Source organism: Bufo gargarizans, chromosome 5, assembly GCF_014858855.1.
Source record: "Bufo gargarizans isolate SCDJY-AF-19 chromosome 5, ASM1485885v1, whole genome shotgun sequence".
NCBI classification, from domain to species: Eukaryota; Metazoa; Chordata; class Amphibia; order Anura; family Bufonidae; genus Bufo; species Bufo gargarizans.
In genome coordinates this window covers 480,466,910-480,486,348 of record NC_058084.1, presented here as the reverse complement: position 1 = coordinate 480,486,348, position 19,439 = coordinate 480,466,910, and the positions used below count along the sequence as shown (strand labels likewise).

General features: G+C 49.5%; 1 protein-coding gene across 7 annotated transcripts in view; it reads right to left on the bottom strand.

Annotated features, from left to right (window-relative positions):
- SETD2 (SET domain containing 2, histone lysine methyltransferase) overlaps nt 1-19,439 on the bottom strand; it is a 48,459-nt gene that overhangs the window by 25,603 nt on the left and 3,417 nt on the right. For 5 of the 7 annotated variants that reach the window (XM_044294429.1, XM_044294430.1, XM_044294431.1 and 2 more), the window contains exons 2-9: nt 17,483-17,539; nt 11,827-11,866; nt 5,738-10,365; nt 4,966-5,097; nt 4,581-4,709; nt 1,345-1,468; nt 630-707; nt 444-541 (exon numbers count right to left, since the gene is read on the bottom strand). In XM_044294429.1, coding sequence (XP_044150364.1) covers nt 444-541; nt 630-707; nt 1,345-1,468; nt 4,581-4,709; nt 4,966-5,097; nt 5,738-10,365; nt 11,827-11,866; nt 17,483-17,539 — 5,286 coding nt within the window. The remainder of the gene's footprint in view (nt 1-443; nt 542-629; nt 708-1,344; nt 1,469-4,580; nt 4,710-4,965; nt 5,098-5,737; nt 10,366-11,826; nt 11,867-17,482; nt 17,540-19,439) is intronic. The other 2 variants (XM_044294432.1, XM_044294434.1) reach the window with 2 other exon arrangements.

Sequence of the window (19,439 nt, the reverse complement as noted above, 5' to 3'; positions counted from 1 at the left end):
TGGGAGGAGTTTCTCCTTCGCTGCTGTCCATAAAGTATGCAACCGCCAAAATACAAATATGGGTACACTGCGGTGTAAATAGCAGGTGTACAGTGCCCTACGTCTACCATTGGCTTCCATGTTAATAGACATACCGCGCGGCTTACGTTTATTTATATTCAGGAAGCCTCGGTATAGAATCATCTAGCCGGCTGGGCTATTCTGTACAGCAGGAAAACAGGTATGCTAAGGATACCAGCCCGCCAGAAGGAGACGCTTCCGAGTCCTTCAGGGGTTATAGGGTCTACGGAAGCACATACAGCGCACTGCGAATGCATCCTGGATGACAACTAAAACGGCTCCGCTACGACAGCTGGTCATCACCCTGCTTTTCTAGCTATGCAGACGTTCAAAAATGGAGGATTTTCCGAAATCAGATGCCTGAGAAATGTAATAGTCCTTACCCATATCTCTGAAACTGGTAGTCAAACGTCAGCTCAGCGCCAGTTGGAACCAGTCTGGTGGTAAAAAATCCCACTCGGAGCTGCCCATTGACTGTCCACTACAAATGACACAAAGGAGGGCAAAATTACCACAGGAGCCCCCATTATGTACAACGCCGGCCCATATGCAGCCCACCCCATCCTCACCTTTTGGGTCTCACAGTTGGGGTCACAGCTATGGTTCATGAAGCGCGAGCAGTTACCTTTCTGGGTTGCATCTATAATCTGGGAGAAAATGGACAGGTAATGACGAGGCAACAGCTGCGGGCGGCATCATTACAGCTGCGGGCGGCATCATTACAGCTGCGGGCGGAATCATTACAGCTGCGGGCGGAATCATTACAGCTGCGGGCGCCATCATTACAGCTGCGGGCGCCATCATTACAGCTGCGGGCGCCATCATTACAGCTGCGGGCGCTCTATTCATGAAGCCCTCTATGCCACCATCCCTGCTGTATTTTATTGCCTTCGCCCCCACTTTTGCTGCAGGCTACCCCCCCCCCCCCCCACTTTTGCTGCAGGCTACCACCTACCCTCCCCCCCCCCCCCACACTTTTGCTGCATGCTACCACCTACCCCCCCCCTACACTTTTGCTGCAGGCTACCACCCCCCCCCCCCCCCCCCCAACTTTTGCTGCAGGCTACCACCCCCCCCCCTCCCCCCTCCCAACTTTTGCTGCAGGCTTCCACCCCCCCCCCAACTTTTGCTGCAGGCTACCACCCCCCCCCCTCCCCCCTCCCAACTTTTGCTGCAGGCTACCACCCCCCCCCCCTCCCCCCTCCCAACTTTTGCTGCAGGCTATCGCCCCCCCCCTCCCAACTTTTGCTGCAGGCTATCGCATCCACGGTTGTCTCCTTTCACCTCATCATTTTTCAGCGCCATGAAGTAGTAGTGAATGTTCTTGCTGCGGGCGTACTCCTTGACACGGGCCTTGAACTCCTTGTGGTCCAGAACCTCTCCACAGTACTCCAGCACAAAGGTGTTCCTATGGGAAGAAGGAAAGCAGGATTCCAGAATTCACCCCTTAGAGACTGCACGTATGTGATTTTACAGTGCTGTTGGGGGGTCCCCAAGTCACCCTTTAATTGCAGTAGTCAATAATGACTGCAGCACAAAGGAGACTCCAGCCTTTCATCAGGTTAACGGGACCCCCATGTATCCAGCACTGGGAACATAAGTGGCGTCACAGAGCAGGGATGCCCAACCTGCGGCTCTCCAGCTGTTGTAAAACTACAACTCCCATCTTGCCCTGCTGTAGGCAGTCTGGGCATGCTGGGAGTAGTAGTTTTAAAACAGCTGGAGAGCCGCAGGTTGGCCATCACTGTCAGAGGATAATACAGAAGTATAATAACACACAATCAGTGTCAAAGATCATCTCACTGCATACAAGCAATCCCTTCTCATATTCAAATCCTCACTCGCTGATGCAAAACAGGCGACTTCTCATCTCTCATATCTTCCCTGTCACACAGCCCTAAACAACTTTTTAGCACTTTTAAGGCTACTTTCACACTAGCGTTCAGGCGGATCCGTTCTGAACGGATCCGCTCATAATAATGCAGACGGAGGCTCCGTTCAGAACGGATCCGTCTGCATTATTTTAGCATATAACAGCTAAGTGTGAAAATAGCCTCGTACGGATCCGTCCAGACTTTCAATGTAAAGTCAATGGGGGACGGATCCGCCTGAAGATTGAGCCATATGGTGTCATCTTCAAACGGATCCGTCCCCATTGACTTACATTGTAAGTCTGGACGGATCCGCACGCCTCCGCACGGCCAGGCGGACACCCGAACGCTGCAAGCAGCGTTCAGCTGTCCGCCTGTCCGTGCGGAGGCGAGCGGAGCGGAGGCTGAACGCCGCCAGACTGATGCAGTCTGAGCGGATCCGCTCCATTCAGACTGCATCAGGGCTGGACGGCTGCGTTCGGGTCCGCTCGTGAGCTCCTTCAAACGGAGCTCACGAGCGGACACCCGAACGCTAGTGTGAAAGGAGCCTAACTCCCTTCTCCGCCCCCCAGCGCCCCCACCCTCTCCTCTCTTCTCAGCTGAGGACTTTGCCAAATATCTCAAACAAAAGATAGTCCACATCAGAGAAAGCTTTACTACACAGTCCCCACAGACCCTCTACACAACTGCTCGGTCCTCTTCTTCTAAAAACCCACTTCTCCACCATTACAGAAGAAAAACTCTCCACTCTACTCTCCAGATCACATCTCACCACCTGTGCACTTGACCCGATCCCATCCCACCTCATCCCTAACCTCACCACAGTGTTTATCCCAGCTCTAACTCATCTCTTCAATCTATCACTAAACTCTGGTGTCTTCCCCTCTGCTTTTAAACATGCTACCATTACACCCATCCTCACTAGACCCATCTTCCTTGTCCAGTTATTGCCCCATATCACTTCTTCCGTATGCCTCAAAGCTACTTGAACAACATGTCCATTCAGAACTGTCCTCCCACCTCTCCTCCTGCTCCCTCTTTGACCGCCTACAATCTGGCTTCCGAACCTCCCACTCGACCGAGACTGCCCTTACCAAAGTCACCAATGACCTACTGACAGCCAAAACCAAGAAACATTACTCTGCCCTCCTTCTCCTTGACCTGTCCTCCGCCTTCGACACTGTTGACCACTCCCTTCTGTTGCAAACTCTCTCATCTCTTGGCATCACTGACCTGGCCCTCTCCTGGATCACATCATACCTCACAGACCGGATGTTTAGCGTCTCCCACTCTCGCACCACCTCCTCATCTCATTCCCTCTCTGTTGGTGTCCCGCAAGGCTCTGTCCTAGGACCCCTGCTCTTCTCAATCTACACTTTTGGCCTGGGACATCTCAGAGTCCCATGGCTTTCAGTATCACTCCTACGCTGACGACACAAATCTACCTCTCTGGTCCAGACATCACCACCTTACTATCAAGAATCCCACAATGTCTATCTTCTATATCATCCTTCTTCGCCTCTCGCTTTCTTAAACTTAACATGGATAAGACAGAATTCATCATCTTTCCCCCATCTTGTTCAACCCCCCCCAACAGACCTATCTATCACGATCAATGGCTGCACATTATCCCCAGTCAACAAAGCCCGCTGCCTTGGAGTGACCTTGGATTCTGCCCTTTCCTTCCGACCGCACATCCAAGCCCTTTCCACCACCTGCCGCCTCCAACTCAAAAACATCTCCCGCATCCGCGCTTTCCTCAACTTTGAATCTGCGAAAATGCTTGTACATGCCCTCATCATCTCCCGCCTAGACTACTGCAACACTCTCCTCTGTGGCCTTCCATCTAGCACCCTCGCACCCCTCCAATCTATCCTCAACTCCGCTGCCCGACTAATCCACCTCTCACCCTGTTACTCCTCTCCCCTCTGCCAATCCCTTCACTGGCTTCCCATTGCCCAACGAATCCACTTCAAAGTACTGACAAACACATACAAGGCGTCCATATCCTGTCCCCTCCCTACATCTCTGAGCTACTTTCCCGATATATCCCCACACGCACTCTCCGATCCTCACAAGACCTCCTTCTCTTCTCTCCTCTTATCACAATCAAATCCAAGATTTCTCCCGTGCATCCCCCAAACTCTGGAACTCGCTGCCCCAACATATCAGACTCTCACCAACAGGGGAATCCTGCAAAAGAAACCTGAAAACCCACCTCTTCAGACAAGCCTACAACCAGTGACCCTGCTGCCTCTATACCGCCATGACCAGCTTCACCCGCACCTACTGTGTCCTTCTCCCATACCATGTAGATTGTAAGCCTCGCGGGCAGGGCCCTCTCTCCTTCTGTACCAGTCTGTAACTCGTCTTGTTCATGCTTAGTGCAATTGTCTGTATTATGTATGTGCACCGCTTATCATGTGTACAGCGCCAGGGAATGAATGACGCTTAAATAATAAATAATAATAATAATAAAAAAGAGGGAGAACTCAAAAAAGTAATGAAAGGGAAAAAAAAAAAAAAAAAAAAAAAAGCTATGGCTGCTGAAGAAAGGCGAAATTGATGAAACCGAGCTGGTCACTAAGTGGTAAGCCTTCTAAGGAGGGTCCCCTAATAATTTCCCTGATGGATCTAGCATAAACTTACGGTTTTAAGTCTCTGGCGGCTCGGAGACCCCAGCCCTTCTTTTCGGTTAAGATGACTTCAACGTTGGCGTGCTGCCTCCTCTGGAATCGCCGGTTCGAGCAGTACTCGCCATTTGGGCACCGCGATGAGCTGTGGAGAGAACAGGAGCGCAGTCCTATTATCCAGCGTCATTCCTTACTGCAGAGTACATGATATGACCCCCATCTGCCTGCAGCCACCACTAGGGGGCGCCCCCTGGACTGCTCACAGCACATGCAGCCCGACAGCATGCACGCTCTTTTCCCATCCCCCCATCCGTAGAGTATTTCCTGCCATCTGTGCAGAAACTAGCGGTCCGAGCGCAACAGCAGGAATACACAGACCGGACCGGGGAGGGAGGACTTACCACTCAATCATGAGGAGACGGTTCAGACAGTCTTCCCCACAGGCCACTTCCTCCTGCAATCTCTCCTCTTTAGAGAGCAGCGGGCACTCGCACTGCATCCGCTTTATGTCCCGGTGACTCTTATTCTTCTTCCTGCAGAACAGAAATTATCACCGGACGATATGGAAGGAGAGGAACAAGTAATGACACCTATGGTGAGGGAGCAATGCTCTGCATATCTATAGGGAGGTCAGAGGTGAAATAATCTGCAGGATAGATTACTATGTATCTGTCAGGAGGTAGAGATGATAGAGCAATGTTCTGCCTAACTATAGGGAGGTCAGAGGTGTAATAATCTGCAGGATAGATCACTATGTATCTGTCAGGAGGTGGAGAGGACAGCACGATGTTCTGCATATCTATAGGGAGGTCAGAGGTGTAATAATCTGCAGAATAACTGGTCTCGTCTTATAAGCAGAGCTGGATTCTGAGGGCAGGGTCTGCTCTACGTGGTGCATTGTGGGGATTTAGGTCCCCAGAACTATACATGAAGCTTTGGAGGTAACAGGAGTAGAAGACATAATAAACCTTAAAAATCGGTTTAAGTGAAACAATAACTTTTATGAAGAAGAACAACATAAAATTTTTAAAAAATTTGAAAGATGAAAATGAAACTAAGAAATTAAATAACAAATTAGAAAAAAAAATATGCATAACATTAATAAATAAAAATGAGAAAAACCTAAAAAACCTATAAAAGATAAAACAATGACGGTACAGTGACGGCCCATACCTCTCTGTGAGATAGAAATTCTCTTCGATGAGGTTGAAGAAAGTCGGCATCTTCCCCACTTTGTAGCCGTCCTTCCAGTGCTGAGGGTCCCTGAAGTCCTCCATGCGGCAGATGGTGCCCGCCTTGCCTTGGTTTGAGGCTGGCGGATCTCCTACACCAGCCTCAGCCTTCATTTTCCTTCTTTCTAGAGCCTCCGTATCGTTCTCCGAGTCACTCTCTAACTCTTGCCTCCGTTTCTTGGGCGGTCCTCGCTCTTTCATGTCTGAACGGTCCCTGGCCAGCGGCTCTTTCTTGTCCGGACGCGGAAGGTTGTCCTTTACGGAATTGCTGCTGATCTCGTGCGCTTGCACGGAGCCGCTTTCCCTCAACTGATCCTGTAAAGGTTTGGGATGGTGTCCAAACTCCTGCATGTGATCCTTATCCCAGGCAAAATCGTAATCGTCATCATCGTCGTCTTCATTATAACAGTTTGTAACAGAGTCAGGAACCTGGCCAGATGTCTTCTCATATTTGAAGTCATGGTTGTGGTGGTAGCCGGAATTCCAATACCCATTGTCACCAATGTAATTGTGCGAAGGATCGTGAGCGCCGCTTCCTTGCTGGTAACTGAAGTACATGTAGCTACTGTCCGGGGGCTGGTAGGTGCTAGTCGGCTTTTCTGGCTGAGAGAAGTCCCACCCTAGATCAGACAAGTCTTCTGTTGCCTGGAACCCATCAACTCGTGAATAGTCTCCGGGTCCTGGGCCCTGACTGTACTCTGACCCCTGATGTCTACTGTCTGGCTTCTCAACAAAGTTCACCACCTGCTTTTCGAATATGGCAGAATTGGAAGGTGCTGCAGGCTCTTCTGGCTCCTTAGGAATTGGTTTGGCCGGGCTGGGTTTGGGAGTCTCTTGGACCGCAATATTTTCGATCAAGGCTTTGCCTTTGTTTTTCGGTTTCATGGGTACAGGGTGGCTGGTGCTGACATCTGCGTCAGAAGGGGGAGGCCGAAGCTCTGGTTCTGAAGATTGAAATGCATCTGGAGTCGCTTGTGGAGGGGGGGCATCCTTTACTTCTGGTGTGGGGACCTCTTTTACTGGTGTATCAGTCACCGGAGGTCTTGGAACTTGTGCATCTGATCTGTTCTCTTGAGGCTCATCGTCTTTATTATCGAGGGTCTCTATGTAACTCGAGAGAACTGGGGACAGTGAAGGACTATCTTCCTTCATGGTTAATATGCACATTTTGGGGTCTGTAGACAGATTAGCACCTTGCTCGAGTAACGTTGACTCTTTAGCTTCTTCAGTGGATAATGCTGATGGTTTTCCATCCACCACGGGCAGTGGAGAGGAGCTTGAATCATCCATGATTAATGTAGATGGTTTGGCATCGTCTGTGGACAGTTTAGCATCTTCGCTGGTCTCTGCTGCTGGTTTAGCACCTTCCATGGTCACAGCAGCTGGTTTAGTCTCTTCCATGGTTAACGTAGAAGGTTTAGCAGATTCCATGGTCACTGCAGCTAGTTTAAGGTCCTCCACGGTTATTGTGGAAAGTTTAGCATCTTCCACGGTCATTGCAGGCTTTTTAGCACTATCCATGATTAAAACAGCTGGTTTTGCATCTTCTATGGTAACTGTAAAAGTTTTAGCAACTTCCATGGTCAATGCAGACATTTCCACTTCTTCCACCATCAAGGTAGACGCCTGAACGTCTTCCGGAGTTACTGGAGACATTTTAGGTTCTTCCATGGTTAAGGTAGAGGCTTTAGGAACCACCACCACTGATTGCAAACGGTTCCTGGGGAGGCCGCTGTCATCAGAATCGGTGTCCTCCGACTCACTCTCATTGCTCTCGCTTTCTTCACTATCAGAATAGTAAGCTTGGACAGCACTAATGAAGTTCACAGAAGGCTTCACACCGTCAGAGGGTAACTCATCATTTACTATTGTCTCCTCTTCGACTTCAAGCGGGCAAACCTCCGGCTTGTCGAGTTCCTCCATGGAAGAATCATCCTTTCCCGTTTGGTGCTCCATCACTTCGGATGCAGCCGCAGCAGATTCTTCATTTTGTTCCTCATCATTTGCTGAAGAACTGCTCAGCAAAGAATTTGGTGGAGATGGGGCTTCTTCTTGTAGGCTTTCGATGTCTTTGCCATCCATATCACATTCCATGTTTTCTATTGGACTTGGTTCTCTTACTGGTGGAGGGCTCTCTATAAATGGGGTCATAGTTTCATGAGGCAAATCACGCTCCGAGAGGGTTGTTGGTATGCTTGGCTTTTCAGAAACCACATTTATTATTTGAGGCTCAGACTGAACGTCTGTTACAGAAGTATGATTGTCACTGATCTGACCTGAACCCAGGAAATTAGGGTTGTCTTCTCTGGGGTCAGTTTTAGAGTCCATTTCGCCTGACTCATGACAAGGACTCAAGTCTTTGGTAAGATTTCTTCGGACGCTGAATTTCGACTCAGTCGGTGACAAAGGATTTACATTCTCGGAGCCCTTAGCTTCATTTGGAGGGGTTTTCTTGTTCTCTTGAGAGACTACATCTAGTTTACAGGGTGGCTGTGCCCCATGATCCTCTTTAGATGTATCATGTGATGCGACTTCATTGCAAATGATAGAACTAAATATATTCAACCCGTCAGTATAGGGGACGTCTGAGACACAATCTTCGGAGTCAGATGCTTCGTTTGGCTCGTCTGTGAGAACATTTTCTGTAGAACTCAAGGTAACAAAATGCCAAGCCTGACCATGAGAGAGCTCTTCGTCACTGGTCCGACCGGGACTGTAACATCGAATGTCATCAACGAACTGTTCAGTGTTAGGATCAAAATAATTAGCAAATTCAGTTTCGATGGAGAAAGTGGCCTCCTGTTTAGAAGGGAGAAGAGAGGATGCTTTCTTGTCAGCCATGCGGCTCTTCTTGTGGATGGGTACATCCGGTGATGTGGTCTCATATTTTTTGCTCACTTTGCGCTCCTCTTTTGGTAAAGGCCTTTCCTCCAGGTCCCATTTAGAACTTTTTCTTCCTGAGGTCACAGACTCTGTTTGGGAATCTGAAAATTTGGGCAAACTTGATTTTACGCTAAAACTAGCTCCACTGCCTACACGCGAGTGTGAAGAGCCATATTTACCGTCGGTTTCTTTTGGAGGAGAACCTTTTCTTGAAGATTCTCTGTCAGGAGACTTGACATCTTTCCCAGCTCTGCCGGAGGAGGTCCTCCCTCTGCGATCAGAATCATAACTCGAATCAAACTTGGGTTCTTTGTCGTATTTTGAATATGAAGAGGATGACGTCCTTGTTTCTCTATAGGAATGAGAAGAGGATGAAGGATGCCTGGAATCTCCTGACCTGGAATAGTTTCTTCGATAATCATCTTCTGAATCAGAACTGTCCCGGGCTCTGCTGTCTGCATAGGAACGCGAATATCTCGTTCTGTAAGGCGAACTTTTATGGTACCTTCTTTCAGACTCATAATGGTGTGAACGTTCAGATCTAGAATACGACGAGCTACTTCTCGGATCTCGGTCAGATCTAGACCTCGATTGTGATCTGGAACGGGACCTGCTTCTTCTTCTGTCACGGTCTGACCTAGAATGAGAATAAGAGGAGTATTTGGAATCTCTGTCGGACCTGGAATACTTCTGATCCTTTCCAGACTTTGATCTTGAGGAAGAATATTTCCCACTGTCCTCACTTCTTAAAGACATGGAGCTTATTTTTAAGTCTCTTTCTCTACTTGAAGCTAGTTTTAGCTCATGGGAACGGTGGCTTGAGGAGGTCTGCACAGAATCTCCGTCAGACTCTGAACCAACCACCATAGTTTCTGAGTGAGACGACTTTGATCTCGGTTTTTCAGGGCTAGGATGGGGTTTGATGCTTTGTACAGAGGCTGAAGTCTTATCTTCCTTCCCAATATGGGAATATTCTTTCAACACAGTTGTCTCTGTTTTGTCGACAACCGCCTGAGTGCTTTGTATAACAGAAATGATAGAACACTCTTTACTGTCCTTAGGGCTAGCTTTGCTTGCTGATGGCGGTGGTGACAACAGTTTTTTTGAGGACACTATGCCTGTGGGTTCTTTCACCAGTGACTTTGCAAAAGAGGTGCTGGCTGCAGAGGGTGCTACTTCAACTTCTGTTAAAGACTTTATGCTTTCCAACTGTGACTCTTGGGGTGATTTGGAGGGGGATGTGGGTGCAGGTATTGTAGGAGGTGGTGGTGGTGGTGGAGGAGGAGGCGGCGGGGGCTGTGGTGCTGGTAGCTTGTTTGTAACACTAAGAAGATGCTTTTTGAAATGAATTTTTCCCAGTTCCACCTTGGGCTTTGGTGGAGAAATTTCCACAGCTCCGCCAGTGGATTCCACAAAGTCCATCTTAAACTTTGATATTTGCTCCGAGGCGCTGAGCGTGGGCGGGTTAGTTTGCGACTCATTCTGCTTGTCATTGACTAAAGAGGTCAGTAATCGGTTCTGCAAGGTCTTCTTTGTGAAGCTGAAGCTGAATGAGACCTTCTGCCTCCCCTGCTCTTCCAAGTTCACCTGCGACTTGGTTCCTTTAGGTAGAAATCTACTTGAGGAGATGCCCTTAAACGTGGTCGCTGACTTGCTGAACGCTTTTGACGAGTCCTCATTCTTGGCCTGCAAGAAATGAAAATGGATAAGTACAAAGACGTCCAACACAAGTCTACGAGGTAAGCATGGACTGACATGGAGGAGGGACCTGTTCTCTTCATTCTCCGGGTCAGTACAATTACAGCGATATCACATTTATATAGTTTTTCTTGTGGATTAATACAATTACATTTTAATAGTTTAGGAATGTTAGAATGCAGCAGAGCTAATTTTGTCTTTTTATTTTTAATATGGGGAAAGGTGTGTGATTTCAATTTATATATTTAATTTTTAAAAACCTTTTATTTTTTATTTTTTGCCTATTTCCCCCCACTTGAATCAAGTCACCTTAGGGAACATGCAATCGTTACATTGCTTTTTCCCATAGACAGTAATAAATTACCACTGCAGCCTATGGGACATTCAATTCGTTCAAATGTGGTAGACTCCCTCCCATCGCTGTGAAGGCCTTTCAGACGCTGTGGTTACAACTGACCATGGGGTATGATGGGTTAAATATCTGATCAGCATGATCGCCGATCAGTCATTAGCTCTGGGTGTCGGTTTAAAAAAAACAAAACAGCAGAAACCTGGTATCTATGGTGCCCGTTGCGCTCTCGAGGAGGGACCATTTTTTAAAGAACGGACTTCCGCTGTCCATGCACGGCGTATGTCCTTAAGGGGTTAGTAAGAAGCTGCATGTGACGGGACAGGCCTTAAAGGGAATGTGTCACCAGCCTTAGGCTACCCTAACTAAACCAGTGACAGATACCATTAGCAAAACACTAGGTCACTTTCTTTGACTGATGCAGCCGTTTTGCTAAGATCCGAGTACAGAGTGTTTGCCGGCGAGCACCGATATTCATGAGGTCCATTGCTGCCAATTGCAGTAGGTAAAAATATGTAAATTAGTGGCCAGGGGTGGGGAGAGCTGGGAATTCATGAATATAAGGACTTACCACCTAAGCTGCAGATTTAGGCAAATTGGCTGGGCTTAGTTAGGACAGACTCCCATTAGTGCGGATGCGGATAGCACACAGGTTTGCTGTCTGCATCTTTTGCAGCCCCATTGAAAATTAATGGGTCCGCACCCGTTCTGGAAAATTGCGGAACGGATGCGGAGCCATAATGCGGACATGTGAATGGACAGCTCTGAACTCACGTTTTATTCCATGGCAAAAGATTTGCAATTGGTTTTCATTAAAACCGTTCTGCTGCTCGTCTCCTGCAGCCTTCATGTGCATACACTATACTGCTTAACGCGCGACTCCACTCTGTGCTAAATGAGACAAACTCCGACTCCTGCAGCCCCTCGCTCGCCTCTTCAGAGGCTAAACTAGGCTGAAACCTAATGGGATAACATTGGCTTATTTTTTCTGATTTCAGCTCAGAGCTCGTCCGACAGATTTAGCACAGAGCAGCAGTGAGCAGTTTGCAGCGCAGCGTACACCCGTAAAAGCTGCAGAATATCGTTAAATTGCGACTCACCTCGTTCTCTTCTTCTCTGTCGTCATCCAGGGAGAAAGACATAGAAAAAAGAAAAGAAAAAGAAACATGATTATAGTGAAAAACAATCAGCGCTCACATCTATCCTGGAGCAATCCTTCCTTCTTACCTACAGGTCACATTCACTACCACTGGTGACCACCACTTACCTTCTTCTGGTGGTCAAAGCCCCTCCCCCATGTGAGCACTGCCGAACATTGCTAAATTTAAAAGGATTGTAAAAAAAGAAGAGGCAAACAATGGATCAGGTAGAACTGATGAGGAAGGGGCTGTACACTAAAGACAGAACTCCCCATACACGCGCATGCTCGGCCAGGTGCTCATGTTTGTCCTGCGGGGACAAGGGGTCCGGTCCTTCTCACCCGACAGCTGCCATCAGCTTATACAATAGACTGCCATTTACCTACTAAAGGGGTTTCCAAGAGTTTAATATTGACGGGATATCCTCAGGACAGTTCATCAACTGGCAGAGTACTAAACACAGCGCCGCACACTGTACAGTGGTTGTGCTTGGTATTGCAGCTTGACGCCATGTGACTGAGGAACGTGACGTCACTGGTCTAGGGAGAGGCCACAACGCTCAATGGAACGCCACGGTCTCTTCAAACAGCGGATCGGCAGGGTGCCGGTAGTCAGACCCTCGCCGGTCCGATATTGATGATCTATCCTGAGTATATGCCATCAAAAAATTTATATTTTGTAAACCCCTTTACGAGTCTCAGGGGGAGATTTAGCAAAACTGGTACAGAGTGGCCTACTTGCCCCCAGCAACCAATCAGATTCCACCTTTCAATCCTCAGAGCTCCTTTGGAAAATGAAAGGATCAATCTGATTGGTTGCTACTGGAAACCAGGCCTCTTTTCCTTTGCACCAGTTTTGATAAATCTCCCCCAATGTACCCGGCAGAAGACCCCGTAGTCAGCACCTAACAGCGGCCCGACGCCTCCTGCCACCAGAAACAAGACAGGACCAGGCTACGAAACCTAACAACGCCGAACCCCAGCGCTTCTACAGCGCCTATGCCGACCTCTGCATCGCCATGGTAACAGACGTGTGGAGTGTAGGACAGGGTAGAGGGGAGCAGACTCCGACTACACAGTCGAGGTCCATTCACACGTCCGTGTTTCTGGCTCCGCATCCGTTTTGCAATTTTGCGTATAGGATGTGGACCCATTCATTTCAATGGGGCCGCAAAAGATGCGGACAGCTCAGTGGTAGTTTCGATCTGCAGCTCTGCAAAAAAACTAAAAAAATAAAACCATTTCTATCGCAGGGTCGGCCAGGTGTGGTCCGCAGAACACTTACGAACGTCTGAATGGACTCTTAGGGGGGGAATTTATCCTGGGGAGAATATTTGTCTGCGTCGTTGTACTTTGTGCCAAATTTATCGAATGTCTCATTTTACTTGATACATTTGGCCATCACTTCTGACTAGAGAAGCTCCTCCGGTTTTCCTACTCCACCCTCCTCCTGGAGTGGGATTTGCGACATTTTTAAAAATGTCGCAATGATAAATCTGGAGGGAAGCTCATTACCATAGCTAGCCACACCCACTTTCCCACCAATATTTGAAAACTGGAGTGAGTGGTCGCAAAATTGTGCGCAATCAATTAAATTTTGCGCGAGTGCAAAAAAGTTGCAAAAGCCCTAATCCTGAGACCTTTTGATGCTAGAATTCTGGAGAGGTGACCAATCAGGACCTTAGTTTGTAGTCCGTTACCATGGAGACGCATAGCGTGTACAGGAGCTGTGACCACAAGGAAACGGCTAATTACGCTTATTACGCCCAACTGCAAAGAAGCTTCATTATTCCATTTCAGATGCTTTGAGAGAAGAATAAATGATTAGTACCGCGCCTCGCTCACGTACGTGATTTCACTGCCACAGCCGCCAAACATACAACCGGATTCTCGGCACCAAACCCTTCAGTCATGGAGGCGCAGCGGCGCCGTAAGAGCCTCCAGTATTAAAGGGGTGGTCCAGGATTAGAAAAACATGGCCGCCTCCTCCTGAACAGCGCCGCGACTGTCCACGGGTTGTGTGTGGTACTGAAGATCAACCCCATGGAACTGAATGGGGCGGAGCTGCAATACAACAGACCCCGGAGAACCCCTTTAAGAGCCGTCCTCTCAGGCACGGAGCTTGCCACAATGTCCCCACGTTGTCAGTTTCTGGAGTCGCGGTGATGATAAAGATGGCGCCATATACAGTACAAGCCCGACAGCGATATGAGGAGTATGGGGGGACTCCGACTGCCCTCAGATGATTGAGGAAAGGAGGATACAATGTTTCAGGGGTCTGGAAGCCTTCCTAGCCCAACACCGCTTCACGCATATAGGCGGAGTAAAGGCCGCGCCCCCCATTGTGCCCCTTTTTTAATGGCTCCATTGCATGTACTATGATAAAGCTCTGCACACAGTCTTCATTAATAGTCACCGCTTTCAGTTTACAGCTGCTTATCTGATGCATCGCCACGGTAACAGACCACAAATTGCGTCGTCTAATCTCCAAATTAATCCCGACATATGGAAGAGAGTATGAGAGCAGGATCTGACTACACGGGCTCATGTGTGGTCTGTTTCCATGGAAACAGAAAACAGTAGGAAGTTTTGTGAAGTTGCGCTGGACAGATTGGGAGGAAAGGTGTACATCCCCTTTAAGGCGACTTTCACATTAGCGGTAGCGCTCGGCAGGGGAACAGTCTGCCGGATCTGTACTAACGCTAGCCCATGCGTGCGGCCGGAAAGCCGCTCCGGCCCCATTCACTATAATAGGGAGGTCTGGCCGCAGCACGGCAAACATGCGAAGAGGCGGACGGACAAAAGTTATAGCGTGCTGCAGTTTTTGTCCGGCCGCCTCTCCCATCAGTCCCTATGCGGATTTCCGGCGGCACACAAGGGCTAGCGTTAGTACGCATCCGGCAGTATGTTCCCCTGACGAAACCCTGCTAGCGCTAATGTGAGAGTCGCCGAAGTCAGTGTAACCTAATGTCCGGTCTCCATACGACCTGCAGAAATCCCAAACCTCTCACTGCCTGGGAATATAGATCCGCGTAGATGACCCCCAGTCCCCCGACGTCCGCACTGAGCGGAGATACTTGGCGATATCCGCTGGACGACCTAGAATAACGCCGATTCCGCGCAGCAGATTTCACTACGAATCTACCTGCTCTCACAAATGCTCAGTGTGAACAGACCCCAATGCTCCGCGGGATCTCCCAGCTCACAATCATCAAGGCCGCAAACCAATTAACTACAAAAAGGCGTACCGATCGGGTGCGGAGTCATGGACGCCGGAAAAGCCAAGACGCTCTAGAAAAACAGAGACAAAGAATAAGAAGAGTATCTGCGTGCGGAGGTCTTCAGGCGTCGAGCTCTTACAGTTCTCCTTGGACCTCATGGTCACTGACCAGAATCAGGTTCCGCTTCACCACGCCGCCGCCAGACCAAATCACCAGCAACATTTGCCGAGATGAAGCCCCGACCCTGCAGAGACCCTCGGCGGTAGACTCTGCTCCACACAAATGGTCTCCGACCACCTTCTGACCTCTTGTGGAGCCGTGGCCCTTGGGTCTTCTCTGCTACACCCGCCACGCTCCTGGTATAACCACCTACGCGTGTCCACCTCCCACGCAGAAGATTAAAGGGGCACTCCTGTAGTTAGATATTGATGGCCTATCCTCAGGACAGGTGATCAGTATCAGACTGCTCGGGGTCCCCACAACCCCCGGGACCGATAGAGTGGACGAGCCGGAAGCACAAGGTAGTGTCCACGCCGGGCACCGCACGAAGGATGGAAGCGCTGGGCTACAGATCTGACAACCCTCTGGAAACCTGCGGGGGAAGAGATCCTGGCGTTGGGCCACGCCCGCACCTCTCTGCTGATGTCTCAGGCCACATGCAACATCTGGAAAAGGCGTCCGAGAAGTCGGCACATTCGCTGCCATTACTAATAATGGTTTTGGATAAAGGAGAGCAGAATTAACCCTCTCCTCGCCCTGCCAGATGCATCCAGTCCCCTTCAGCCTGCCCTCGGATGAGCACATAGCCGATAGCACTCTGCTCCCTGGTGACCGATGACTGTAGTCATAGCAACAAGGAGTTTTTACGTGACGCCAGAGGCAGGAGGCGGCAGGTGTTTCTCCGCTCCAGCCCAAATGTATTTGCAAAAATGCAGATTGTAAAGGAAAGATCCAGCAGAAATACACGTGCCGACATGTGCAGAAGAGACGCCAGCGGGTCACGCCCCAAAACTGGCGCAGGCGCTCTGGGTGGGGGTCAAGGGGGGGTCCAAGAGCTCACAGATTATGCAGTTTATTTGTGACATGGGCTCTGATGTACACACATCAAATCTCCAACATGTGGCTGGCATATGTGCAGTGCCCGACACCGTGCCAACCTACCCCACCAGACATACAGAGGTGCAAGAGACAGACAGACTGTATGTACACAGCAGAATAGTGAGTGAGTGCAGCTCTGGAGAATAATACAGGATGTAACTCAGGATCAGTACAGGATAAGTAATGTATGTGCACAGTGACTGCACCAGCAGAATAGTGAGTGCAGCTCTGGAGTATAATACAGGATGTAACTCAGGATCAGTACAGGATAAGTAATGTATGTACACAGTGACTGCACCAGCAGAATAGTGAGTGCAGCTCTGGAGTATAATACAGGATGTAACTGAGGATCAGTACAGGATAAGTAATGTATGTACACAGTGACTGCACCAGCAGAATAGTGAGTGCAGCTCTGGAGTATAATACAGGATGTAACTCAGGATCAGTACAGGATAAGTAATGTATGTACACAGTGACTGCACCAGCAGAATAGTGAGTGCAGCTCTGGAGTATAATACAGGATGTAACTCAGGATCAGTACAGGATAAGTAATGTATGTACACGGTGACTGCACCAGCAGAATAGTGAGCGCAGCTCTGGAGTATAATACAGGATGTAACTCCGGATCAGTACAGGATAAGTAATGTATGTGCACAGTGACTGCACCAGCAGAATAGTGAGTGCAGCTCTGGAGTATAATACAGGATGTAACTGAGGATCAGTACAGGATAAGTAATGTATGTACACAGTGACTGCACCAGCAGAATAGTGAGTGCAGCTCTGGAGTATAATACAGGATGTAGCTCAGGATCAGTACAGGATAAGTAATGTATGTACACAGTGACTGCACCAGCAGAATAGTGAGTGCAGCTCTGGGGTATAATACAGGATGTAACTCAGGATCAGTACAGGATAAGTAATGTATGTACACAGTGACTGCACCAGCAGAATAGTGAGTGCAGCTCTGGAGTATAATACAGGATGTAACTCAGGATCAGTAATGTATGTACACAGTGGCTCTGGGGTCTATGTAGTTTAGATGGACACCGAGGAGCAGTGGTGGTTACTATAAGCCGCTGGTATATGAAATGTCCCATCCCCACTGAGGTCAATGAAACATTAAGCAGCACCAGGTTCAGGAAAGCCCCAAAGCCGCACAAATGTCCGACAGAAGCCACAGCCCCTTATCAGAAGCAGCAGGGGCCCTGAATGCGGCGTGTGGCTCCCCGGCCGCCGGGCAGAGACTCTGCAGATAATGATATCATCACACATATGGATAGTCACAAACAAGGCATTTACTGTTGGTCAGGAGGCCTCTGCGATTCCTCCTGTGCCGTCTCATCATCTTTTTCTGTCCTGAAAGACAAACACACAGACGTTAAGAATACGACCCCGCATTACACAGCGCGCAGCACAAGACAGAAATATTCACACCCCTATATAACACCACATGGACTGAGGACCCGCCGGTCACTCCTCGCGGTCATTGTGCGCCGTGCGGTTCCAGCCATACAAGACAGTCAGCTAAAGATCCCCCCCAGTACACGGGGTTGTCAGGCCCACCCCAGCTTACATGTGCCCCCAATAGAAGCTGCTGACAGACCCTTCCAAAGTCAGGGGCACAAGCCTCTCATAGACACTGTCCTTCTATTCCTTACCTCTTCAAGATCTATGCTTGTTGGCAAAGAATAAAAACCATGTATCTCGCACCTGCACCACTGCGAGTGCGCAGGATCTGCTGCTTGAGCACTGTAGACACAGACTGCGCATGCGCCACTGCTGTCTGGGCTCCTCTCTCTGACGCCACCGCATCCACTTTCAGGAGGACCCAAATGCCAGTGGCGCATGTACCATCAGCCGGGGCCCCTGTGATAAATCTGGTGCCAGTCTAGACATCTGTCTTATGAGAATATCAAGGACCATTACATTCTACGCTGGGGGGGGGTCATCCACTGGACGGACATGAGACCCGAGGAGCTGGTTGTACCGGTCGTGTGGAATCTACAGTGAACCCGCAGAGCGGCCGCCTGAGGCAGAAGCCGCTAAGAGCCTCGCTGGTCACCAGCTCCTGCGCAGGAAGGTGACGAGTCTATCAGAGCGACCAAGGCGATTCCTACAGACCGACCCCGGAGTCCAAGAACCATCACCCCAAACTTCTAGGTATAATCGCACTGATGGGCCATTGAGGTTTCTGCAAAAACCGTGGCAAAAAATTATATTTTACTATGTTGTGAGAATAAGCCTTAAAAGGGTCCATTCACACGTCTGCAAATTTCGGATCTGCAGACACCGGCCACGTGCGGACCGCACTTTAAATAGAAATGCCTTTTCGTGTCCGTGCGGACAAGAATAGGACATGTCCTATTTTTTTTCGGAATGGAAGTGCGGATGCAGACAGCACAATGTGTGCCGTCTGCGTCTTTTGCGACCCCGTTGAAAATGAATGGGTCCGGATCCGTTCGGCAACGTTGCAGAACGGTTCCGGACGTGTGAATGGACCCTTAAAAGGGGTTTCCAGAACTTTAATACTGATGACCTCTCCTCTGGATAGTTAATCAGTATCTGATCGTGGGGGGGCTCCTGTGAGCACTGCGCCGTACACTGTATAGTGGCCGTGCTTGGTATTGCGCTCAGCCTCATTCACTTCCATGGGGCTGAGCTGCTCTTAGGTCATGTGACCGACGAACGTGACGTCACTGTCCTAGGGAAGGCTGAGAGAAGGTCGTGGTGCCTTCTCAAACAGATGATCTGTGGGGGTCCCAGGTGTCCCCGATCGGATACTGATGGCCTAACCAGAGTATAAAAGTCATCAGCATTAAAATCGCGGAAAACCCCTTTAACCTGGAGTGGGAGCGTCCAGGATCCAGCCGCAACCACCGGTAACAAAGGGCTCAAAGTGCAGAGGTCGCTGTGGAGCAGGGGAGTCAGCGACGCCGCAGGAGCCCCCCCCCCCCCCCCACCGATAGTCAAACTGCTGCACAGATGTCGTGCGCCCTAATCAGAGGGTGGGAGGAAAACCGCGTACACAGGGAGCATACACATCGCCCTCGGTCAGATTTGAACCCAGGACCCCAGCGCTGCCGGGTAACAAGGCTAACCACTGAGCCGGTCGGGGGAGGGGTGGGAGCGCGCTGTACACACAGGCTGGGCCCCACACGGCAGAGTTTGGGGTTTTAGGTGCAGATTACAGCACAATGTGAATGGGGTCAAATCCACGGCGCAGACTACCACAGGCCAATGTGTAGACCAGGGATCA